The 25,657-nt window shown below is 42.9% G+C and overlaps 1 protein-coding gene across 4 annotated transcripts; it reads right to left on the bottom strand.

Annotated features, from left to right (window-relative positions):
* Positions 1-25,657, bottom strand: TPMT (thiopurine S-methyltransferase). 4 transcript variants are annotated; one of them, XR_006597457.1, is made up of 11 exons: positions 25,577-25,657; positions 23,764-24,127; positions 20,645-20,827; positions 19,327-19,419; positions 14,599-14,731; positions 10,335-10,387; positions 9,427-9,501; positions 3,394-3,479; positions 3,071-3,169; positions 1,040-1,084; positions 275-416 (listed from the first exon to the last, which is right to left on the bottom strand). XR_006597457.1 is itself a non-coding variant. In XM_011282109.4 (10 exons), coding segments are annotated over exons 2-10 (783 nt in total). In that variant the 5' UTR covers positions 23,766-24,127; positions 25,577-25,655; the 3' UTR covers positions 1-303. The 4 variants fall into 4 exon arrangements, 3 of the variants coding, with proteins under 3 accessions (XP_011280411.2, XP_044912936.1, NP_001009836.1); XM_011282109.4 differs by lacking the exon at positions 3,071-3,169 and having other exon boundaries at positions 1-416; positions 25,577-25,655; XM_045057001.1 differs by lacking the exons at positions 3,071-3,169; positions 23,764-24,127; positions 25,577-25,657 and adding an exon at positions 25,310-25,525 and having other exon boundaries at positions 1-416.

Raw genomic sequence — 25,657 nt, 5'->3', positions numbered from 1 at the left:
TACCCCTTTAAAACTTTTAATTTTTAAAATTATATAAGACATGCCGATTGTAAAAAGTTCTTGTAATTTCTAAGCAAAACAGGTATATTCTTTCACCATCCCATCACACTCTCCTGTATAGCTACTTTACCAGCTTATTTATATGACTTTTTTCTATAAAGTTATACATATTTCTGAGCAAAGCTCTGTTATGTGATTTGTGAACAACTTTTTCTCAAGAGTCATCCAGTATATTTTCGTGCCTTAGCATGACTATCAATTGCCCAAAAACATGTTGATATTACTTGTTTTTACTGGTCTCATTTACTTTTCTGTAAGTAGATACAACTTTTCAACAATGTAGTCAATTCCCCAACTTTTATGTCGTTCTTCAAAAACATCAACCTTCTCAAGGCAGTGAATGTTGCATGTTGAACCTGAAATAAGAAAGGGGAATGAGTTTCTAAGTTGATGAAGAATGCGATAGGGAATCTCTAAAAACACATCAAATGATTTAAAAGAAGTACTGAAGATGTTTCTTTGCCTTTGAATGACAATGGGGAAATGCTAAGAGCAAACTCTGGACTCTGAATCACCATCACTACTTACAACTCCTAAGACCTAAATTAAACATACTATCTCTCTGAAAGAATTCAATGCCTTTCACATAACACACCGCTTAGCTAAAAAGGCATATCACAGAGATCTGTCCCTTTTCTAGGATAAAATAGTGTTCAATAAAATGGTTTGACTTTGATTTTATACACTTCTAGACACTAATTTGGGGCGCCTGGGTGGCTCAGTGGGTGAAGCGTCTGACTCTTAATTTTGGCTCAGGTCATGATCACACAGTTGTGAGATGGAGCCCCACATCGGGCTCTGTGCTGACGACCCAGAGCCTGCTTGGGATTCTCTCTTTGCCTGTGGCTCTCTGCCCCTCCCTCTGCTCACATGCTCTCACAAAATAAATAAATAAATAAATATTTAAAAAATTGCTAGACACTAATAGTTACCAGGTCAAAACAGAGAATTGATTTTATTCAAAATATAAGTAACTTACCAAACAAGTTTTTAATTTCAGCATCTGGAACATAAAACGGTGGGCCTAGGTGAAAGAGAAACATGGTGAAGAATAATTTCCATAGATCTAATTCTAAAGAGAAATTCTCAGGGCCCGCTTCTCAGTCTGCTTCCAGTGACCTAGGTACACTCATTCTATACACAACATAATTTCCCTTACATATTAACACCCAGTGCTCATCACTACGAGTGTACTCCTTACTCCCTACCACCAATTAAACCCATTCCCCCACCCACCCCCCATCCAACAACCCTCAGTTTGTTCTCTATAGTTAAGAGTCTGTTTCCTGGCTTGCCTCTCTCTTTTTTTTGCCCCATATGTTCATCTGTTTTGTTTCTTAAATTCATATATAAGTGAAATCATATGGTATTTATCTTTCTCTTACTGACTTATTTCACTTAGCATAATACTCTCTGGCTCCATCCATGTTGATGCAAATGGCAAGATTTCATTCTTTTTTACGGCTGATTAATATTCCATGTGTGTGTGCATATGCCACATCTTCTTTATCCATTCATTAGTCAATGAACATTTGGGCTATTTCTGTAATTTGGCTGTTGTTGATAATGCTGCTATAAACAACACCGTGCACGTATCCCTTCGAATCTGTATTTTTGTATCCTTTGGGTAAATACCTAGTTGTGCAATTGCTGGATGACAGGGCTATTTTTAGTTTTTTAAGGAACCTCCATACTCTTTTCCAGAGTGGCTGCACCACTCTCAACAACAGTGCAAGAGGGTTCCCCTTCCTCTGCATCCTCGCTGACACCAGTTGTTTCTTTTTATTAATTTTAGCCATTTCTGACAGGTGTGAGGTGGTATCGCATCGTGGTTTTGACTTGTATTTCTCTGATGAAGAGTGATGTTGAGCACCTTTTCATGTGTCTGTTGGCCATCTGGATGTCTTTGGCAAAGTGTCTATTCATGTCTTCTGCCCATTTCTTTATTGGATTATACGTATTTTGGGTGTTAAGTTGTATCAGTTCTTTATATATTTTGTATACTAACGTTTTATCCAGTAGGTCATTTGCAAATATTTTCTCCCATTCCATAAGCCGCCTTTTGGTTTTGTTGATTGTTTCCTTCTCTGTGGTCCAGTTTCATTCTTTTGCATCCTGTCGTCCAGTTTTCAGGAATTGGGAACTTTTAAATCAGAATGAAGCTGAGGAACAAATTCCTTAGTGTTTCCTTCATCTTCTGAGTATTGATTTTCCTTGACTCCAACACTCACTCACACTGTACACATCCCTTCCACTTTGCTGCAGGCCATTTACTTTTAAGGAAATTGAGCTGCTGCCCCTTTCTGAGGTGTTGTGAGTCCCACCCTCAGATAGAGCCTGTGTTGTTCTGTGCCCAGAGGCCTGGCCTTAAGTCTCCTATTCAGGAATGGAATTTAAATCAGATTAGTAGCAATGAGGTCTGTCTCCAATAATTTCTATTTCTATCTGATTGTTCCAGACTTAATTATGGACCCTAGGTCTCATTTTTTATATTATTATTTTTTTACATTTATTTATTTTTAAGAGACAGAGCACAAGTGGGGGAGGGGCAGAGAGAGAGAATGAGACACAGAATCTGAAGCAGGTTCCAGGCTCTGATCTGTCAGCACAGAGGCCGATGCGGGGCTCGAGCTCACAAATCATGAGATCATGACCTGAGCCAAAGTCCGATGCTTAACTGACTGAGCCACCCAGGTGCCCCCCAGGTCTCATTTTTTAAATGAGGTTTTAAGATCTGATTTACTCAAATAGAAAAAAATACTAGCATATGTAAATATTTATAAAACGTCACACTTAAAACATCACTTTTCTAAGTTTAAAATAAAGATTATTCAAGAGTGCAATAAATTATAAAATTTTAGAAATTAAAAAATATAGTTTAGAGATTTTTCTGCAAACCTCTGACCCCCCCCCCCCTCCCCAGTATCCTCATCCTGCCCATCTTCCTGTGAGGATGTGTCTGGGCCCCTAACCCACCCCTACCACCAGGGATGACCCACATATGCTCTACCCAAAGCAGGGCAACCAATCTCTCTTCCTTCTACTCCAGAGCTCATGAGATTTCTTTTACATTAGGGCCATCCGTTCCTCCTCTCCTCTACAGTCTGAGCTGTGAATGGCAAACAAAATGGAATATGAGCGAGAAAACTTGTGGGAAGTGGAAAAAAACATTTACTGTTTCCATTAGCCCAAAGCAGACTTTTCTTCATGTATAAAAGACAGTATTCTTCCTGTGATCTAAATCAGGAGCATATAATGCTATCCATGTCATAGAATTAAATCAGGAAAAGAGGCAACATCTTTGAAAAAAAGAAAAACAACAAAAAACTTTACCTGGATGTTTAGTGGGATCATAAGAAAGAACAGCCAAGAGGTAGCGAAACCCTTTCCTCGTTAGGGACAGCATTATATCTGTATAGCTAAAAAGAACACAGCAAAGTAAGGTGTTACATTTCTCTTGTTTTTTTTTCAAGTTTATTTATTTATTTTGAGAGAGAGAGAGAGAGAGAGAGAGAGAGAGAGAATATGAATCAGCAGGCGAGAGGCAGAGAGAGAGAGGGAGAGAGAATCCCAAGCAGGCTCTGAACTGTCAGCACAGAGCCCAGTGCGGGGCTCGATCCCATGAACTACGAGATCATGACCTGAGCCAAAATCCAGAGTCAGACACTCAACTGACTGAGCCACATTTCTCTACAAAGGCAAAGCCTGCAGGCGGGTGAGAGGCAGGGAGGGAAATCAGGTTCACTTTCACCTACATTACTGAGTTAAATTCTTGTAAGGACTATCTGCAGTCGATTCGCATTCTAAATGTCAGAAACCGGGTCTGCAAATTACGTCACCCACCTAAGCTGGGAAACAGTGAAGCTAGGAATCAAAAGGAGGCCGGCTTCCAGGGCTCACCCGATCAGAAGATGTCACATAGAAGTGAGCAGAGGCTCTTTCTGGCCTGATGGGGTACTCGGAGGCCTGTCGACTTGGAACACATACTACGGAAGCACTGTCAGCTCTGGGGCAGGGCCTCCCAGACCAGCTGGGTGTCAGTCACCTGAGCACTTGCTGATAAAAAGGATGCTTGCACTCCATCCTTGGAGCCTGATCTGGTAGGGGTGGGGCTAGTGGGGGCCGGGAAGGCTGTAGTTTAACAATATTCCAGGTGACTGGGTCCTCTCCAGGGGCATATATGTAAGACTGTGTACAAGACAAGACAATCCCTTTCCTCTACTGAGTTGGAGAGGGACAAGACTCACAAAGAGGCAAAAATTCAAGGGAGAGTGAAATCAGAGCCCTGCAGGTACAGCATGAATGATGGATGCTATGGGCACAGTCCTTGCCATACGTGTCCCGTCCGGGGAGCAGGGGATGCCACTACCCAGCCGCATCTGGTCGGTTCAGAAAGGGGGCCCCATCGGCAGAGTGACCCCAGTACAGCATGCTGAGTTGGGCCATCACGTGACTGCACTGGGGACCGGAATCGAGACACCCAAAAAGGAGGTGCTGGTTAGCTGTCGTCATTGTACGGAAAGCTGGAGCTTTGGGGGGCTGTGCTGGGGTGCTGGTGGTTGTGGGAAGTCAGACATGTGGGAGCAGAAATGGAGGAAGCAGAGGAAGCTGAGGTCAGGTTAGGAGCACAGAGGAGACGGGCACAGGGAGGTAGAGACACTGTGAGGGACAGGCAGACAGAGACAGACTGTGCAGCTCTGAGAGAGGCCCCCTGACTCTTGGTACAGCGGTTTCTACTGGGCTTGGATATACTGTAATCCCTGTGCACAGTTCTGGGAGTATCTGGGGAGGGGATCAGCATGAGGATTAGGAGCATGCACTTTGCCAGGTGTGTGAGCATGAAGCCCAGTTCCTGCACTTAGTGGCTAGGAAAGCTTGACAAGCTCTCAATCTCCCTATGCCTCAGTTTTGTCCTCAGTAAAATGGGGATAAGACTAGTAACTGACTCAGGGTTTTCCGAGTAGTCAGTGAGTTTATACACATGAAATGCTTGGAACATTGCCTGGGGTGTGGTAAGCACCCAGGTTAGCTTCCGTTATTCTCTTTAGTAGACTCCCCCAGTTAGGGCTGGCTTGAGTGGGTTGTATGTCCTTGTAAGAGAAAGCATGGGACCAAAGCAAACTTTTTCTTTAAAAAATTTTTAAGGTTTTTATTTATTTTTGAGACAGAGAGAGAGAGAGAGAGAGAGAGAGAGAGAGAGAGAGAGAGAAAGAGAGAAAGAGAGAGAAAGCGAGCAGGGCAGAGAGAGGGAGACACAGAATCCAAAGCAGGCTCCGGGCTCCTAGCTGTCAGCACAGAGCCTGACATGGGGCTCAAACTCACAAACTGAGATCATGACCTGAGCCCAAGTCGGACACTTAACTGAGCCACCCATGGGCCCCACTAACAGATCTTTACTTAACTTTCTGATTCTTGGTCTTAAGAAGGAAGAATTAACTTGTCATCCCCAAGAAGGGGATCAGTCAGACTGGTTTGGCAGGGTTTCTTAGGACTGACATACTTCATTCCTTTTGGAATGTGGACTTTCTCAGCCACTTTCAAGAAATTCAGAAAAGTGAGAGAGAGGTACACCCCGCTGATTCATGTTAGGCAGGAGACCTGGGAGCAGCCAACATCTCAGGACTTGCCTGTATGCGGTCAAAGCAGAAAGATGCCCAGTGTTAATGACAAGAATGAGATAAGGTATTAACATATTAAGTACCAGGACCAAGATAAAGAAAAAGATCTTTCTATTGGCTTAAAGTAAGTTGTTATTCTGGTAAGAGAGGCCAACATGTTCTCAGGTGTACTTGGAGCTGTGATCTCTCTCTCTCTCTCTCTCTCTCTCTCACACACACACACACACACACACACACACACACACACACACGGCTGGGCTTGAGGAAAGACAGCAGGGGAATCAGGGAACCCAAGCTAGGACTGGATTCCCTACTCAAGACTTCTAGATGGGGATCTCACTACTCTTTATTAACCATGAAATAACAGTCCAGAGGCCACTTAGATGGTCTTTATATCTAGCACAGAGGAGGTGATAGTGGCTGGTAGGAAACAGTGTATTTTCTTTGCTCTGCATCTAGTTTGCTTTCATTTGTTTATTTTACAAGTATTTATTAAGCTCTGACTATGTGCTAAATATATACTCTGCCAGCCAGCGGGAAAATAACACAATGTGCATCATCTGTGCCCTCATAGTGAGCTCTGTGACTCCCAGTTCGCTCCCCACTGCCTTATGGATTTTAACCACACAAACCAAAGCCCCGAGAAGGACTAACCTCAGAGAGGATGAACATCCTCAGGGCATAGGAAACACCTACAAAGGCAGATGCTCAGCAAAATCGGGGTCAGTATACATATGTGGTGTATTATAAACCAAGAGGCTTCATGTGGTACTTTAAGTTGATAAAGCACACTGATGTCCCACAAGAAATGCAATGCAAACACTGGAATGAGATGCAGATGTTTGAGAGAAAGAACAGAGCTAGGAATATAAAAACGGTGAGGGCAAATACCATGTATGATTTTTTCCGTGATTTCCCCATATATATTTAGAACACAGTAGGAACTCTGCGCATTTGTTGAATAACTGAATGACAGTAAAAGAACTGATGTGCTTAGTAAAGACCAAGGGTAAGAGATAGGCAGCCACAAGCAAATGCTAACGATGGTCCCTTAGGGAATGACAACTTTTAGGTACATGAGGAAGGGGAAGGTTCCAGAAAAGAGGTGAAGAAGGAGTGGCAAAGAAAGAGAGAGGGGAACAGAAGCGAGAATTATCGCCTAATGGGGCGCGTGGGTGGCTCAATTGGTTAAGCGGCTGACTTTGGCTCAGGCCATGATTTCGCAGTGCGTGAGTTCAAGTCCTGCATCAGGCTCTGTGCTGACAGCTCAGAGCCTCAAGTCTGCTTCAGATTCTGTGTTTCCCTCTCTCTCTGCCCCTCCCTCAGTCATGCTCTGTCTCTGTAAATAAACATTATCACTGAAGGAAAATATATATTAAGAAAATGTGGCATGGTGGGGGGCTGGCTGGCTCAGTCAGTAGAGCATGTGACTCTTGATCTTGAGATTGTGAGTCTGAACCCCATGATGGGTGTAGAGATTACTTGAAAATAAAATCTTTGCAGTTACGTGGATGGAACTGGAGGGTATTATGCTAAGTGAAATTAGTCAGAGAAAGACAAATATCATATGACCTCACTCATATGAGGACTTTAAGAGACAAAACAGAGGCACATAAGGGAAGGGAAGCAAAAATAATATAAAAACAGGGAGGGGGACAAAACCTCACAGGCTCTTAACTATGGAGAACAAACAGAGGACTACTGGAGGAGGTGTGGGAGGGGGGGTGGGCTAAATGGGGAAGGGGCACTAAGGAATCTACTCCTGAAATCATTGTTGCACAATATGCTAATTTGGATGTAAATTAAAAAAAAAATTAATAAAAAAATAAATAATTAAAAAAAAAAAGAAAATGTGGCATGGTCTACTTAAAGAAGATTAGGTTTGGGGCGCCTGGGTGGCTCAGTCGGTTAAACGTCCGACTTCGGCTCAGGTCATGATCTCACGGTCCGTGAGTTCGAGCCCCGCGTCGGGCTCTGTGCTGACCACTCAGAGCCTGGAGCCTGTTTCGGATTCTGTGTCTCCCTCTCTCTCTGACTCCGCTGTTCATGCTCTGTCTCTCTCTGTCTCAAAAATAAATAAACGTTAAAAAAAATTTTTTAAAAAAAAAAAGAAGAAGATTAGGTTTGGCGATAAGCCTTACTCCTGAAACAATTTCTTTAAAATAAATTATTTTGGGGTGCCTGGGTGGCTCAGTCGGTTAAGCAGCCGACTTCAGCTCAGGTCATGATCTTGCGGTCTGTGAGTTCGAGCCCCGCGTCAGGCTCTGTGCTGACCGCTCAGAGCCTGGAGCCTGTTTCAGATTCTGTGTCTCCCTCTCTCTGACCCTCCCCCGTTCATGCTCTGTCTCTCTCTGTCTCAAAACTAAATAAACGTTAAAAAAAGTTTTTTTAAATAAATTATTTTATTTCACTGATGTGCATGCAATCCTAGTCTGCCTCTAGGGGCACCTGGGGGGGGCTCAGTCGGTTGGGTGTTCGACTCTTGATTTCAGCTAGGGTTGTGATCTCATGGGCTTCTGGAACCCAGCTCTGGCATGGGGCTTCCTGTTGACAGAGCCTGCTTGGGATTCTCTCTCTCCTTCTCTCTCTGCCCCTCCTCTCTTTACGCTCTGTCTCTCTCAAAATAAATAAACTTAAAAAAAAAAAGAGTCTGCCTTTATAGGACTAAATAATTCAACATTTATATGCTATCTCCAAGTAAGCATGTGAATGATATTTGAATTGGAAAGTACATAGGAGAGGCCATTACATAGTGTGCTTTCTCATATTTTATTTTCTAATAAGACGAGGTGCGATAAGAATGGTCAATAACAAAATCTCTGACATAATAGCAGCTAATATTTAGCAGTTATGGAGAGCAGACAGGCACTTCCCACATATGTCTTTCCTTTTAATCCCACAAGCACCCTTGCAGATGAATAACGTAGGGATCACAAGCGTGGGCTTTGACCAAACTCCCTTGGTCAGAATTTCAATTCTGTTGTGTTTTAGCTGCCTAACTTTGCCCAAGCAACTTAATCTCTTTGTTTTTTTAATTTTTTGTAATGTTTATTTTTTTCCATTTTTGAGAGAGAGAGAGAGAGAGAGCGAGAGCAAGCAAGCGAGCATGAGTGGGGGAGGGGCAGAGAGAGGGAGACACAGAATCCAAAGCAGGCTCCGGGCTCCGAGCTGTCAGCACAGAGCCTGATGCGGGGTTTGAACCCACAAACTGTGAGATCATGACCTGAGCTGAAGTCGGTTGCTTAACCGACGGAGCCACCCAGGCGCCCCAAGCAAGTTAATCTCTTTGACCATAATCTCATCTGTAAAATGGGAATAATGGTAGCATATACCCCACAGGGTTGTTTGGTAGATTCCAAGTGTTGATAGAACGTTTCCAGCAATGGCTGGCGCAGCAAGTGCCAGACAGCGGCCACCTGGTGATGTCAGTGGAGGCGGACGGGGTGGTGTCAGCAGGTGAGCTGCTGTTGTGCAGAGTAAACTGAAACCTGGTGAAGGTGAATCCTTTGATCAAGGCAACACAGCTCAGAAGGGACGGTGCCACAAGCCTTGTCCCGGGTCTGCATGGCCAAATCCTACCCTTTCACCCAAAGGGGGTTTTGGACATAGGTCTTCTGATGCCGGACACAGTAAGCTATTTCAAAATAGTAAAAGTCTAATTTTCTGGAGCTCAGAAAAAGTACAGCGTATTAAATTAAGAAGGCCAAAAAGGAAACGCCAACATAATTAAAGAAACCAAATTACTAACCATTTACGATCGCCTGGGTTAACGGCAACTAATGCTCCTCTATCCCAGATCCTGTCAAATTTGCCAATGTTCACTCTGTCAGGAAGAAAAAGAAAGAATATAACAGCTTAAATAAGAAAAATCAAATCTTGAACAAGATGAACAGCGCCTCCCGTGGTGTATGCTGGTATTTCGCCGGCTGTTAAGGATCTCCTGTCTGCTTTTTCAGAGCCTCCAGGGACGTGTTGATGCGGGTATGGGGAGCTCCTTCCAGTCATAGGGGCCGGTGGCAGGAGCCTCCCCCTTCCACTCTGACCTGGGAGCACGAAGGAGGCCCCGAGAACTATGTGTGACAACAAATATCCGGGACTTTCCGGAGATGGGATGTCACCACCTTCTGCACTTCGAAATTCCTTTCTGTTACAGACCAGGTGTGAAGCGGAGACATTGTCTTGCTCTCCCTTCCTTTTCCCCTACCTGCCTAGAGTTGTAAGACTGTTTTCCATGTTCTGGAAGCTATCCAGGGACAAAGATGATCAAGTGTGCAGACACGTAGGCTGTAGCAAAAAGAACAGCAGAGCACAGATTCAAATCAATGCTACTGCAAGTAAACGGGAGGAATACAAAGACCTTCCCCCACCCAGTGCTGCCTGGCAAGCACTCAAGTTACTAAAGGTGCAGAGGTGCTGGGGCGCCTGGGTGGCTCAGTGGGTTGAGCGTCTGACTTCGGCTCAGGTCATGATCTCACCGTTCACGAGTTCAAGCCCCGCATCAGGCTCTGTGCTGACAGCTCGGAGCCTGGAGTGTGTGCTTCAGATTCTGTGTCTCCCTCTCTCTCTGACCCTCCCCTGTTCATGCTCTCCCAAAAGTAAATAAACGTTAAAAAAGAAATTTAGAAAAAAAAGTGCAGAGGTGGCATTCGGTCCTACCTGGGAAGATCAAAAAGGTTGCAACAGTACAGTGAAATGTTCCCTGAAGAACTCTGTAATGAAAGTCAAGGAAAAAAAAAATCGGTTTAGTTAGGAGATAACTGAATGGTGAAGGAAGACAAGAGGGGCAAAGTAAAAGTGGTAGGGAGAGAATATGTAGTTAAACAAGAATGTGGGGAGCCTGGGTGGCTCAGTCAGTTGGATGTCTGTCTGCCTTTGGCTTGGGTCATGATCTCACGGTTCCTGAGTATAAGCCCTATATCAGGCTCACTGCTGTCAGTATAGAGCCTGCTTCAGATCCGCTGTCCCCTTCTCTCTCTCTGCCCCTCCCCCACTCTCCCTCTCCCCCTTTCCCTCTGTCCCCTCCCCCAAAAGTAAATAAACATTAAAAAAAACCCACGAAGAATGTGGGGCTCCTGGGTGGCTCTGTGAGTTAAGCATCCAACTCTTGATTTCGGCTCAGGTCATGATCTCAGGGTTTGTGGGATTGAACCCCTCATTGGGCTCTGCACTTATAGCGCAAAGCCTGCTTGGGACTCTCTCCCCCCCACCCTTCCCCGGCTTGTGCTCAAGCTCTCTCTCTCTCTCAATAAATAAATAAACATTAAAAAAATAAACATGAGGGGCGCCTGGGTGGCTCAGTTGGTTAAGTGACTGACTTCAGCTCAGGTCATGATCTCATAGCTCGTAAGTTCGAGCCCTGTGTTGGGCTCTGTGCCAACAGCTCAGAGCCTGGAACCTGCTTTGGATTCTGTGTCTCCCTCTCTCTCTGCCCCTCCCCCACTCACACTCTGTGTCTCTCTCTATCTCTCTCTCTCTCAGAAGTAAACATTAAAAAATAATAAACATGAAGAATGGAATTGTACTGCAAATAATTTTTTTAATGGTGCTTTTGTTTTTTTTTTAAAGACCTATATGGGTTCTTTTGGATCAACTCTAAGAGAAAAATCAGAGAGAAGTTAACCCTGAAGAATTAGTTAGCTATTATACTTTTCAGAGCTTGTTCAATCTAAACAGTATTTACTTTAGCAGACCCCTGATATTTTGACACTGTTAAAGATAAGTAAACAGGCCAACCAACTACCAGGCAGGCAGATAGAGAAAGGCCAGATTTAAAAAAATTTTTTTTAATGTTTATTTATTTTTGAGGGAGAGAGAGGGAGAGACAGAGTATGAGCAGGGGAGGGGCAGAGAGAGAGAGAGAGAGAGAGAGAGAGAGAGAGAGAGAGACACAGAATCCAAAGCAGGCTCCGGGCTCTGAGCTGCCAGCACAGAGCCCAACGCGGGGCTCGAACTTGGCGGCCTTTGAGATCACGACCTGAGCCGAAGTTGGACGCTTCACCGACTGAGCCACCCAGGTGCCCAGGTCAGGTATTTTTAACATCATTTCATGCAAAGTGCAGTTGCGTGGACTGACCTCTCCTTCCTCGCCTTTCACCCTCACCCCCACCCCCCAGGCTTCTCACATCCCTGGACAGCGGAGTCCATGTCACGTTACTCCCCCCGGGCCACGCCCCCAGCCCGCTCCCCTGTAATGTTAGCAGAGACATCCAGACACCGTTTCAGAGGCTGCCTCTCGTTGGCCTTTCCCCGGGGCTGTCAGGCAGCTCCCTGCTGTGTCTTCTGGGTTCTCACGTTCTCAGGCACACAACCAGAACAGAACAGGCCATCCTGTATTCAGTGTTTATACCCGCGCGGCTCTGCTCCACCAGCCTGTCCTCACTGCGGTCAGTGGCTGTGCCAAATCCACACCCGCTCTCTAGAACCCGGGATAGTTCTGTCCACAAGGTGCTCAGGCAATGAGCTGATGAATGAAAGAGAGCAAAACCAGGAGTCCACAGGCAACTGTCGGATTTTATTCTGAAATGACGCACCAACGGAGGCTTACAAATAGACAAGGGTCTCTAAAGACCAGTCTGGAAGCACCGTGGGGGGGGGGCAACCCAGAGGGGTGGGCGTGTCAGCAGGGAGGACAGCCAGTGAGTCTCAACTTTGGGAAGCTTTGAAGAGTACTGATCCCCAGCCCCACCCTTAGAGTTTCGGATTTAACTGAGCTGGGCTGAACCCTCAGATGGGGAATTTTGAAAGATCCACAGACCTTTGCAAATGTGCCCCCGGGGCTGAGAACCATTGCTTGCTCCAAGACTAGTCTCTGAACTGAGTAAACCCTGGGATTCTTAGATGATTTGAGAATGGGGGTGGGGGGCAGGGAGTGGGGAGGAAGCTGTAAAATGAAGTACTATCAAGCCTCCTACTAACCCACAATTAGTTTCAGATATTTAGAAAAGAGAGTACTTTGTGAGAGACTGAATGTACCAGTGGACAATGGCCAGACCATGTAGGACTAGAGAACTTGGACCTGTGACAGTGGACGTGACTTCTGTGGCCGCTGGCCTGGGAAACCAAAGCACAGCCTTTGCTGCGACGATGTGTCATTGGGTTCTAGGGGTGCCTGGGTGGCTCAGTCAGTTAAGTGTCTGACTCTTGATTTTGGCTCGGGTCATGATCTCAGGGTCGTGGGATGGAGCCCTGTGTCAGGCTCTGTGCTGAAAGCATGGAGCCTGCTCGGGATTCTGTGTGTCTCTTTTTCTCCCTCAGCCCTTCCTTGCTTACATGCTTTCTCTCTCTCTCTAAAAAAGTAAAACAGGGGTGCCTGGGTGCCTCAGTTGCTTAAGCGTCCGACTTCAGCTCAGGTCATGATCTTATGGTCCATAGGTTCAAGCCCCGCATCGGGCTCTGTACTGACAACTCAGAGCCTGGAGCCTGCTTCAGATTCTGTGTCTTCCTCTCTCCCTGCCCCTCCCACTTGCACTCTGTCTCTCTCTCTCTCAAGAATAAACATTAAAAAATTAAAACAAAAAACAAAAAAACAGCCTCACTCATTCCCATTTGGGTGGTCTTTTATTCCCACATTATTATCCCAAGCAGACGAAGCTTTCTACCTGACTCACTGTGGTCAGAGGATGAAGACCACTCCCAAATCCGTCATTTCCAGCCCAAACGTCTCCCGGAGACATAGAGCCATTTGCCAGCTACACCTTCACCATCACACAGGCCTCTTAAACTCACTTTTTAAAAAAAAGTAATCTCTAACAACCCGGAGATTAAGAGTCGAACGTTCTACCAACTGAGCCAGGCAGGGGCCCCAAACTCATCATCCCGAGAGGAAAACTCATTTGCTCTGCCCTTCGAGCTTGTTTCTCGTTTATTCTCTGCCATCCATTCGAGTCATCTGGGCTGAAAGGGCAAACTCAGCTCCCCCCTGATTCCCACTCAGTTAACCTTAAATCCTGCCAGTGTAACATCCTAAACACCGCTTTGAGCCGCCTGTTCCTCTATACGCCCTGTGGCTTTCCCGGCGCCAGCCTTCAGGAGCTCTTCCCCGGCCCTCCGCACGCGGCCTCCCAGCTGGTCTCTCTGCCGGGAGGCCGCTTCCCTGACGCCACAAGGGTGGTTCGTCTCAAAAGAACATCTGGCCGCGTCAGGCTCCAACTTAAAACCCTTCCTGCGCAGGATGAAGGACCAGCGTCACGGGGCATCTGAGAATGTGTACTAGACTGCCTGACCGTCACCACGCTTCAGCGAGCCCTGCGAGGCTGGGTTAGGGGACTCTCCTGTCTATTCCCTTTATACCCTCTGTCGTTCACTTAGCGCTGTGTGTGACAAACAGCTTCCTCTGTGTTTCTCTTCTCAGCTAACAGATTCTTTAGGGCAGACACTATGTTTTGATCTCTTCAATGTCCTTTGCAGGGAGTGGCACAAGAAATTCTCAGGAATGCCTGTTTATAAATAAAACTAACAAACCCAAATCAAGATCATGATCATAGATAGGCTTTGACATCAGCTATTAAAAAAAAATTTTTTTTGTGTGTGTTTGTTTTCTTGAAAGAGAGAAACAGAGCACAAGCGGGGAGGGGCAGAGAGAGAGGGAGACAGAATGCGAAGCAGGCTCCAGGCTCTAGCTGTCAGCACAGAGCCTGATGTGGGGCTTGAACTCACAAACTGTGAGGTCACGACCTGAGCCAAAGTTGGTCACTTAACCAACTGAGCCACCCAGGCACCCCAACATCAGCTCTTTAATACATTTGTGCACATCTAGCTATCACCTTTCAAGCCCTAGTTCTTTAAACGCTATAGTGCTCTGGTGAATCTGATAAAGTGGGGTCACGTGACATCTGTACAGTAACTTAACTTTCTCTAAGAGAAACCTTTTCCTGGGGGTGGGGCGGTACGGAAATACTTATTTACCAAAAACAAAATATACCTTGAATACTTTGGCTCCAGGAATTTCCATGATGGGCTCTTCCGAGTAAGAAAGATTCTGCTCTGTAAAAAATTCCCGAATCCCAAGCTCACTGATTTCCACACCCACTACACAGTGTCCTCGGTCCGCAAACCTGCACGAAATCATGTTATTCACACTTAACATTTTTATTTCGGATACATTACTAAATAAAAGAGCATACCCCAATAAACATTCAGTTCCCTTAATTTTAAGGGATTAGCATAAACTCAGGTTCACAGGGTTTCACAGAACTTGTAGGGAAGTGCATCTATGTATTCTCAAGCTTAGTGGTACCTGGAATTCTGAAAAATTGATTTACATGACCTTAGGAAAAAATTAAAAATTTGAAAACCTATACCTTAAAACATTCGTCTGTTACAAATGGATCTGATTAGAAGAGTTTCTTATTTAAAAGCATTCTGTGGATTAGAAATGCTTTTTAATTTCTCTAAATTAGCCCTGTCCATTAAAACTTTCTGTGATGACAGAGGGGTCTGTACCTGTATTGTCCAATCCACTGGCCACTAAGCACATTGGCTACTGGGCATTGGAGATGTGGCTAGTGTGATTTAAATTCAAATCGTCACACGTGGCTAGGAGCCACGGTACTGGGCACAGGGCTCTATGACGTTAACGTCCATTTCTATAATCTTACAACTTCCATTTACTTACCATCAACACTATCCAGAAACGTATCGAACTGCCATATACAAATAACTAGTGTTTTCCTTCTAAGTTGTGTAATTACAGAATTCACAGCTGTGGGATCTTGACTCCGGGGGAAACAGCCCCAGTAGCACAAATATCTAGGCACAGTACTGATTCATGTCAAATTAAACAAACACATACAGTCAGTTCTGCTATAATGCAACATAGGCATCCCTAAAAATCACTGTGCAATGCAAAATTATGCAATAAAAATCGAAAGGCTTATGGGGAAAGTGGGGGTTGGGGCACAAATAAAAAAACTTTGTCACAGTGGAACATTATTCAGCCATTTGGCACAGAGCCTGCTTGGGATTCTCTCTCTGCCCTTCCCCTGCTCATGCTGTCTCTGCCTCTCTTAAAAATAAATAAATAAACTTAAAAAAAAATGAAATCTTGCCATTTGTGACTACATGAATGGACCTTAAGGGCATTGTGTTAAATGAATTAAGTTTAACAGAGAAAAACAAATACAGTATGGCCTCACTTCTATGTAGAATCTAAAAAAAAAGAAAGAAAAAAAGGCTCATAGATTCAGGGAACAGACAGGTGGTTGCCAGAGGCAGGGGCAGAGTGTAGTCGAAATGAGTGAAAGGGTCAAAATTCCCAGTTAGAAAATAAGTAAGCCATGGGGATGTAATGCACAGCATGTTATACAGTATTATAGTTAATGCCATACTGAATATTTGAAAGTTGCTGAAAGAGTGGATCTTAAAAGTCCTCATCACAAGAAAAAAAAATTCTCCCACTATGTATGGTGAGGGATGTTAACTACACTTATTGTGGAGATCATTTTGCAATATATATGAATATCAAATCATTATACACCTAAAACTAATGCCATGTTATATGTCAATCAGACCTTAATTTTTTTTTTTTTTTTTAAAAGCTGTTACACATTTGCCATAACTTAACTCTGTGACTCCGGGTTTTCTCAAAAATATACAGTGAAAATTTAGAAACAAACTGCATAAATAATACATAAGAAAAAAAACAACAATTCTCGTCGGTGCCACATTATTAAAAAGAAGACAAACAGAGGGTGCCTGGCCGTCTCAGTCAGTAGAGCATGTGACTCTTGACCGTGGGGTTGTGAGTTTGAGCCCCACGTTGGGTGTAGAGATTTCCTAAAAAATAAATAACACCTTACCAAAAAAGAGAAAAAAAGAAGAAAGACGGGAACCTGATAGAAACAGTGGCACAGTTTTACGCCTGTTATATGGTTACAAAATATATAAATACTAGCGTGTGGCAAGGTGACATTGAGAAAGACCTGAAGCTTACTCATAGAAGTGAATGTTGGAAGGGAGGCAACTTGTAAGTTATTGTGCACTGATAGAATGGGGGTGACTGGAAAGTTCTAACAACAGCTGTGGATAGGAGTGGCTCACAGCACACAGGTGAACTGAGGTGTCCGGGAACTGTGTGGGGTGTGTGCATGGGTGTGTTTGGTCCCTTCACACACAGCTGCCTGTAGTTTTCTGCTCTTCCTTCATGTTTCTTGTAGATGAAATTGCACGTAAGTGAAGGTGAAATTCACGTCACGCTCAAATCGTCCCCTGATTTATCAGTGGAGTTAGAGTGAAAACAGCATTTTTGAAACGAGGTATAGCAGAACGGATTGTACCTATCGTCCACACAAGACTACCACTTTCAATGAGGTCAGAGCGCGAACTGTTTTACAGCCCTAAAATAAACATATGAATAACTGGTCTTTCATATTTCCTCCTAAATTCATAAGTTAATATACAGGGAATATTTTATTTTATTATTTATTTATATATTAAACAATTGAAAAAAAAAGTTTTTTATTTCCTCCTAAATTCATAAGTTAACATACAGGGAATATTTTATTTTATTATTTATTTATATATTAAACAATTGAAAAAAAAAAGTTTTTTTACTTTTATTAAGTAGGTTCCATGACCAATGTGGGGCTTGGACTCACCACCCTGAGATCAAGAGGTGCATGCTCTACTAACTGAGCCAGAGAATTCCCAGGTGTCTCCAGGGAATTTTTTTTTTTTTTTAATTCTTCCTACAAAGTTATCCAAACTGGCTGTGAAGATTTTTATTTATATTTGACATATGGAAAACAAAATATAGCCTATTATAGACTGGAATAGGCTGGATTATATTGGAATATACCATCCTTAAAAAAACCTAAGAAAATGTCTTAAACATTTTATTTTAACACTTTTGGGCCTCGCCTCATAGTTACCTATTCACATCTGGTATCTGTACAGACCCTAATACACAAATTAGATACATAAATGAAAAATCTTCTAATATAATCACTCGCAATTCTAACAGCTTAGTTGTGGTATTTTTTTTAATGTTTATTTATTTATTTATTTTTTGGGGGGTGTGCTAACATGAGTGGGGGGAGGGGCAGAGAGAGAAGAGGACGGAATCCCAAGCAGGCTCCGCGCGGTCAGTGCAGAACCCCACATGGGGCTTGAACTCACGGACCGTGAGATCATGACCTGAGCCAAGATCAAGAGTCAGATGCTTAACCGACTGAGCCACCCAGGCGCCCCAGTTCTGGTATTTTTGTTACACATGACTTTGGATCCAAATATCTGACAATCACATTTAATTGTCTATTTACTCATTCCATTTCCTAATCTTGTCTCAAAACCTCTGCTAGTGCTAGATGGTTAGTACTTAACCACAGGGCAATAAGACCGTCTGTTTCTAGAGTTAATGCTTTTCTTGTAAGGAGTTTCCAAAGCAACTCTTCTGGTTTAGTGAGTTGGTTGGGGATATGTCTAGTAATACAGTTTAAATATTCTCAATGTCATGGCCACACTAGAATCTTAAGCCATGTCAGCCATGTCACAGGTGCTCAGCTACTACAAGTTGAGCCTGTGGGTGTGCTGGCTGCAAGAACGCCACATCTGTACTTGAAAATCAGCTCCAAACGCATTCATGTTTTGTGGGTCAGCCACCTACATTTTTATAGGAAATGGAGCGTCTTCAAGCCGCTAAATTTTTCATTTACTAATCTTTTTAATACTTTAAAATTTTCTTTCCTGCCTAATGATCAAAATTCTCAACATTCAAGGTTATAAATTAAAAAAAGATTTTTTTTAATGTTTATTTATTTTTGAGAGAGAGAGAGCAGAGTGTAAGCAGGGGAGGGGCAGAGAGAGAGGGAGACATAGAATCCGAAGTAGGCTCCAGGCTCTGAGCTGTCAGCGCAGAACCCGACCTGGGGCTCGAACCCACAAACCGTGAGACCGTGACCTGAGCTGAAGTCAGACACTCAACCGACTGAGCCACCCAGGCACCCCTCAAGGTAATAAATTAATGGTACTTCTTAGCAGGTCTGTGCATGATTACCCTAACTGAGTCATATATAGAAGACGATTGCCAGGTTTGTGATTTTAGGATAATCTACAGTAATAGTGGCTTGCTAATTAAAGTGAGTTCTCTCCACAGAGAATTACTTACAAGAAATACTTTCCTCATCAACAGTTTTGTAACAATGATTCTTGAAAACAATTGCCTATGTGCTTGTAGTGGGAGGGGAGAACTGAGTTGAACCATGGGCTACATGTTGTATTGCCCAAGAGTTGTAATTTGTTTTGAATTTTTCTGACCACCTCCAATCAAACTACCTAAAATTAACTCAGCCAAATTCCTAAACCACCTACAAAAATGAAACTGCACAAAGATGTCACAGACCTAAGAGAAAAGGCTAGCCGCCTGCACGCCTTGAGACCCCACCACTGGTTCCAAATTATAATTATATTTATAGGATTATAAATAAATGATAATTTTTCTTAGAAACCCAGTAAAGAAAGGCCACACCTCTGTTTGTGCTGTGTCTTACTGAGAATATTATCTCTACGAACCCAGCAGTAATAATCTACCAAAAATAAAGGATCCCTGTATATTTCCTGAGAGTGGAGCTTTTAAACCTGTATCTTTTAAAATATTCACCTAAAGTATTTGTCATCAAGTCAAGAAAGTGTGTTAATGCTCATCTGCTCTTACCATTTCATCTCAACTGCTTTTCCACAAAGAGGAAAAAATACTCTCAGAACATTCTCGCCTTTAAGGAAAGTATCCAAATGCTTCTTTAATAATCTGGGGAGAAAAAAAAAGATTTGTTTTCTTTAGCCTAATGCACAGAGGAAAGGATTACAATCACATGATGCTAAGTACTTTTCATGCACTATCTCACTTAATATCCCCTACAACTTTACAAAATAGGTAACATTCATTATTACACTCTCCAGTTTACATAAGAAGAAAAAGAAGGTTAAATAACTTGCTTAGTCAACAGCTAGTAAGTCGTCTGACATCTGACTTAACCCTGGAACTTTCCTCATTTGTAATTAAAAGTTATTTTTCTTGGTTGATAGGTTTTAAAAATTCTTTATTAATTCCCCAATGTATGCGTGTGTGTGTGTGTGTGTGTGTGTGTGTGTGTGTGTGTGTGTGTGAGTGAGAGAGAGAGAGAGAGAGAGAGAGAGAGAGATGGGGAGCCGCTGGACCCACTGAATTTTTCAACATTCATTTTATGAGAAGCTATCTAAATGTGTACTCACGTCTTAGACTCTGGAAATTTTAATTCTGTAGTTAATTCCCTCTGTAGAGATGTGGCTCTTCTAAGGCCACCCACATGACAAAGATAACCCATATAATGGCTCTGGGAAGATGCCCCAACTACCACTCAGTGTGAAAATACAGTGATAGTGATGATGATGATGATGATGTTGTCATCCCCTGGGAAGTCAGAGTAGCTGCCTAGAACAAGTCTGACCACTTTACTTAGCACTGGCCCATGATACATTGCTACTGCTTCAAAGCTTACCACTACTAACACATTGCTCAGCATCCTATTTCATGTATTAACTTTTCTCAGCTTCTTTTCCTATATACAGGAAGAAAAAGTATTATATAGATAACACTTTACATTTGAACACACGCTATTGGAAAGCAAAGTCAGAACATCACCACCTTTCAGTATAAAGAGATACATGCGTTAATGTGGGCATCTGCCATATATATAAATATGTATGACCAACATGCAGATGCTACAGGGACTTAAAAAAAGACATATTTCATAAATCTCAGATGCCTTCAATTGTAGGACATCATTATCTATACCCCCTGGGAAGAGCTAACATTGCTGATAAACCTAAGACACGCCAGAGATGCGCTGTATTTCAGAGATGATAAAAGGTGAAAAACTAAAAACGTACACTTTATAATCAGTCATATATTGTGTACCTATATTATTATTTCTATTTCTAAAGTCAGTTTCTGATGGAGCATTTCTCTGTTATATATACCAAACATTTCTTACTGATGTCCTTGTTCTTGATGAAATCCAATTTTGCCGTCCACCCACTTTTCTCGCCATTCTTCCAGAGTTAGTACTCGGTTTTTCTGTACCTCGGTATCGGGGTACTCTTTAACATCAATTAAAGTGCTTGTATCATCCATAGTTTCATGCACACCTTTGCCTACAAACAGATGCCTTAAATGCCTGCAAGGAAGATATTCACAATGTTGTCATTTAAGGGCATCGCAATTCTATCAATAAATGAAATAAAAACCCATTATCCTTATTCTCTGTCTCTCTCCCTCTGCCCCTCCCCTACTCACAAGCACATGGCAGTGTTCTCTCTCTCAAAATAAACTTAAAAAAAGAAAACCTATTATCGTTAGCAATATGGCTTTTAAAAATATTTCAACATCCAAGGAAAAGCCATCCAAAAGATTACTTCTCAGTGAGCCTAACTGTAGAAGCATACCTCATATTGCTTATTAGGAAGGATCTTTAAATAAACTGAGTTACATCTTTAAAAAAATGCTTATTTATTTTTGAGAGAGAGAGACAGCATGCATGCAACCACACGCATGCAGGGGAGGGACAGAGGTAGAGAGAGAGAGAATCCCAAGTAGGCTCTGCGCTGTCAGCACAGAGCCAGATGCAGGGCTCAAACCCATGAAACATGAGATCATGACCTAAGCCCAAACTGGGAGCTGAATGCTTAATTGACTAAGCTACCTAGATGCCCCAATAGACATGGCCTATTTTTGATCAAACATTTGGAGTACACATTATTATGACCAGTTAAATACTATTCACAGCTGAACCACATAGTATTCTATGATTACTTTTCTGTACTTTTTATTTTCTAGTTAATAGCTGTCTTACTTTTTCATTTATATAAAATCCCTATGTACCTGTTACTAGTTCAACTCTAAGATCTACCAATTGTCCCAATCTCCTATCAGTACACTCTCAATCTCTTATCAGATATTCTACCAATAGCATCATCTTGGAGGGGACTCTCTGGGAGCCTTCTGGCCTGGATGTTCCTTGTTCCCACTGCACAGCTAGCATTCTGGGATCACTCTTGATCATCACCCTGAAGATCTCCTTCTCTTTTAATGATTCCCTTTCTTTTGTCCTTTCTTTTCCTCTTTTTTTGGTTATTCACCCAAAAGGGCGAAGCACAACTTTCAACAGCTTTCTGAGAAAGGGTGCACAGGAGAAAAGGTTTTTGTGATTCTGCATGTACGACATGTCTTCATACTATTCCAGATCCTTGATGTATAGTTTTGCTGGGTATAGAATTCTTGGTTAGAAATCTTTTCCTCTCACAATTTTGAAAAAAGTAGTTCCATTGTCTTCTAGCTTCCAGGGGTATTGCTTAAATTCAAAGACATTCTGATCCTGATATTTTTCAGAAGGTCAATGTTTTGCTCTCTCTCAAGGCTCTTCTTTGACCCTAGTTTTTCCGATTTAATAATTCTGTGCCTTCTTTTGAATCTGCTTTCAACAATTTGGCTGAGTTTTTTAATCTGGAAATGTCATATCCCTCAATGCTGGAAACATTCTTGAATTACTCAGATAATAATTTATGTCCCTCTTTTGTTTCTCTTTCTCAGACCTCTTTTATTTGGCTGTAGAGCCTCCTGACCTAGTATTGTAAATTTCTAGTATTTTTGTTCCCATTTTCCAGCTGTTCATCTTTTTGCTCTATTTTCTGAGAGACTGCCTTAATTTTTATCCTTCTACCTTTCTATTTAGTTTTTAAACAAAATTTTTTATTTGGTTTTTCTTTCCTATCAAGTCTTTAATTTTCAAGAGCTCATTTTTTGTTTCTGATGTTCTTTTTATATTACTTTGTTATTTCATATATAGAATAGATGTAATATTTTCTCTTATTTATCTGCATAGTCTGATGCTTATGAGTCACTTTTTCTGTTTTTTTGTCTTCTGTCTTTCCAACTAGTGACCTTCCTTAAATGCCTAGCAATTCTTTTTATCTGCTCATATTTAAGAGCAGTACCAAAAAGCTGATTAGATGTTTAAGTATGTGGGTGGGTTCACTGACTGTAAGCTGCACCTTAAGGATGATATGAGTGGATTTCATTTGGAAACCTAGATGTTACTATCTTTGTCTTCTTTGACTGGGCAGACTTTCCATAGATGGATCTCTCAGTCCCTGTGATAAGGATCAAGTTCTTGGAAGCCATGGTTCTATACTCACATAAGAAAAGGACAGAAGTGAGAGGGCCCCAGCATTCAGTTTGCTCGTGTTCAATTAATCTCCATTCTCAATATGGCACTCAAATCTCCAACTGTGTATTTGTATCTCCCTAGTCCAGAGACTCCTTACCTTCTGCAGGGAATAAACTCCCCAAGTCTGCTGGTGTGGCAAGAGACAGACACCTTGTTGCAGGGAGTTGGTAAAGGGATCTGGGGATTTAGCCTTTTCTGAACCAGAATTTCAAGTAATGCTCCTAGTTTCAACCACACCCTTCCACGTCCCAGAGGAACCTGGTGCTGCTAATTCCTGAGCATTTGGGGGATTCTATAATGCGAATGGGGTTGCTTATTGGCTTTCCCCAACACTGGTTTATAGCTTAGCTTTCTTGAGGGGTGCGTGGCTGGCTCAGCTGGTAGAACATGTGATTCTTGATCTTAGGGTCATGAGATCAAGGGTCATGAGTTCAAGCCCCATGTTGGGCATGGAGCTTACTTTAAAAAAAAAAAAAAAAAGAATTTAGCTTTCCTCAGTCTGCAAAATCCTTTACCACTTGTCCATCTGCAGTTTTATGGTTTTTGTTTCACCTGTTCTCCCTACCCTATTGCTGTTTTGGTGGGGTTTTAGGAAGGCGCAAAATTAGATATGTGGGTTTGATATCCCATCTCTATTCCATAAGTTGGTGTTTTCAAATAATTTTTCTTGCAGTTACTTTTTTGCATGGGAAAAGGCACGCAATGGAACTGGGGGGAAAAAAGACACTTAAATATAACTGCAAGTCCCTCTGAACATATGAGGAAAATGCCTGTCCTTTCAATGTGAACGTTGTTATACTAAGGACAATGTAACACCAATAATTCTAACATTCTAACATAATTATTTGAATCATTAGTGAAACTATTTTAGTTTGGAGTATACTCACATGCTACTATTGGCGGGTTTAAGTTAATGATTTATCAATGAGAATAGTAAACATCACATAAGAGCAGGTGTTTCTGGAAAAGTTCCCTTTACTGCAAAGTTTGGTTCTAGTGTGCTTAGGATTTAAGGAGAAGGCACCTCCCTTGCAACTGGGAACATAAATTCACTTCTCAGCCAACATTCGTTAACAAATGCTTTTGCAAGGTCCTGCTGATGTCAGGAGGTGACTTTCAGTTTTCTGAGAGGTCGGGGGAAGTATCTGATTACATTGGGTACAGAAAAGCAAAAAAGAGGAGCAGTGTTGCCATCTACATTTTCAGCAAGAAACTCTGGAACCTCAGCTTGAGCTCTCATAAAGCAGTTCTCTATTTAAAACAAAAAGGAAACAGAATTTTATCATAAAACCAGGGCAATCTGGAATTGTATACTTCTATTCCTTTCACACAAACTTGAAACAAAAGTTAACATCATGTATATAACTTAACCACGTCTTAGCTGTTCTAAGAGCATCTCAGTGGATACTTGCCCACGTGCTTTTTTAGAGAAATAAAACGTTTCTTTTTATAACAAGATAAAAGTGTGAATTATAGGGTTGCCTGGGTGACTCAGTCAGTTAAGCATCCAGAGTCTTGATTTTGGGTCAGGTCTTGATCTCTCTGTCGTGAGAGCCCCTGGGGGGGGGGGGGGGCGGTCTGTGTGCTGGGTGTGGAGCCTGCTTAAGATTCTCTCCCTCTACCCCTCCCCCACGTGCCCAGGTAGCTCTCTCAAAAAATTAAAAAAAAAAATTTTTTTTTAACGTTTATTTATTTTTGAGACAGAGACAGAGCATGAACGGGGGAGGGTCAGAGAGAGAGGGAGACCCAGAATCTGAAACAGGCTCCAGGCTCCGAGTAGTCAGCACAGAGCCCGACGCGGGGCTCGAACTCATGGACCGCAAGATCATGACCTGAGCCGAAGTCGGCTGCTCAACCAACTGAGCCACCCAGGCGCCCCTCAAAAAAATTTTTTTAAGAAAAGTGCAAATTAAAACAGTCAGGAAAGGCAAAATTCACAATTACTCCTACCCATACACAGAAACAGATGTGCTAGTTTGGCCCCCAAGTCCTCTGTGGGTGGACTCTCAAGTCTGGTTTCCTCTCTAACCTCTTCAAAAAAAAATGTTTCTACTTTCGATTTATTTTTATTTATTATTTTTACAGAGAGAGCTCGCATATGAGCAGGGGAGAGGGGGCAGAGGCGGAGAGAATCTTAAGCAGGCTCCAGGCTCCTGAGCCGGATGCCAGGTTTCATCTCACAACCCTGGGATCATGACTTGAGCGCTAATCAAAAGTGGGCCACTCAACCCACTGAACCACACGGGCGCCCCCTAGATTTATTTTTAAATGTTGCTAAGTTGAAGAATAACTTCTCTAAGGTGCAAAATTTGAAGAGTATGGCTCTTAAAACATGCATACAACTGTATAACAGCCTTGGAGCAAGACAAAATCTTTACGGCACCCCAGTTCCCACCCCCCTACCCCTGCCCTCGCCCCCAGAGCATCACTGACCATTAAACGAGGATTTCTCTTTTCTTAAAAACTACTAATAGAGGACGATGCTTTAGGGGCACTTTAAATCCTGGACTCAGAAAGGTCATTCACGGCGCGACCTCGTTATTCCCAGATCCCACTCTGCTTCCTGATCCCGTTTCAGGGCGTACATTGCTGGGCTGCCCACGGTCGTCAGGATGCCCCATTCCGGAATCCGACCACAGGCTCGCACCCAGCAAGGCTAGCCATTTCTCCCGCACCCTCTCCGCGCGCAACAGAGCCTACCTCGCGCGCAGCTCGCAACAGGGACCCCGCGGCTGGCTCCCGCGCCGCCTCGCGCCCGAAGGGCCGGGACTCCGCGCCCCG

This window comes from Felis catus, chromosome B2 (genome assembly GCF_018350175.1).
Source record: "Felis catus isolate Fca126 chromosome B2, F.catus_Fca126_mat1.0, whole genome shotgun sequence".
NCBI classification, from domain to species: domain Eukaryota; kingdom Metazoa; phylum Chordata; class Mammalia; order Carnivora; family Felidae; genus Felis; species Felis catus.
Note: the sequence above shows the minus strand (reverse complement) of the source record. Positions and strands in the feature narration are given on the sequence as shown.

Bases quoted from the DNA above. Each gene is read 5' to 3' on its own strand.
- TPMT (XM_011282109.4), bottom strand. The intron at 9,502-10,334 runs GTAGGACCGAAT...TCTTCCTGACAG, and splicing joins AACCTTTTTGATCTTCCCAG to AGTGAACATTGGCAAATTTG. The intron at 1,085-3,393 runs GTAAAGTTTTTT...TCTTTCACCTAG, and splicing joins TGATCCCACTAAACATCCAG to GCCCACCGTTTTATGTTCCA.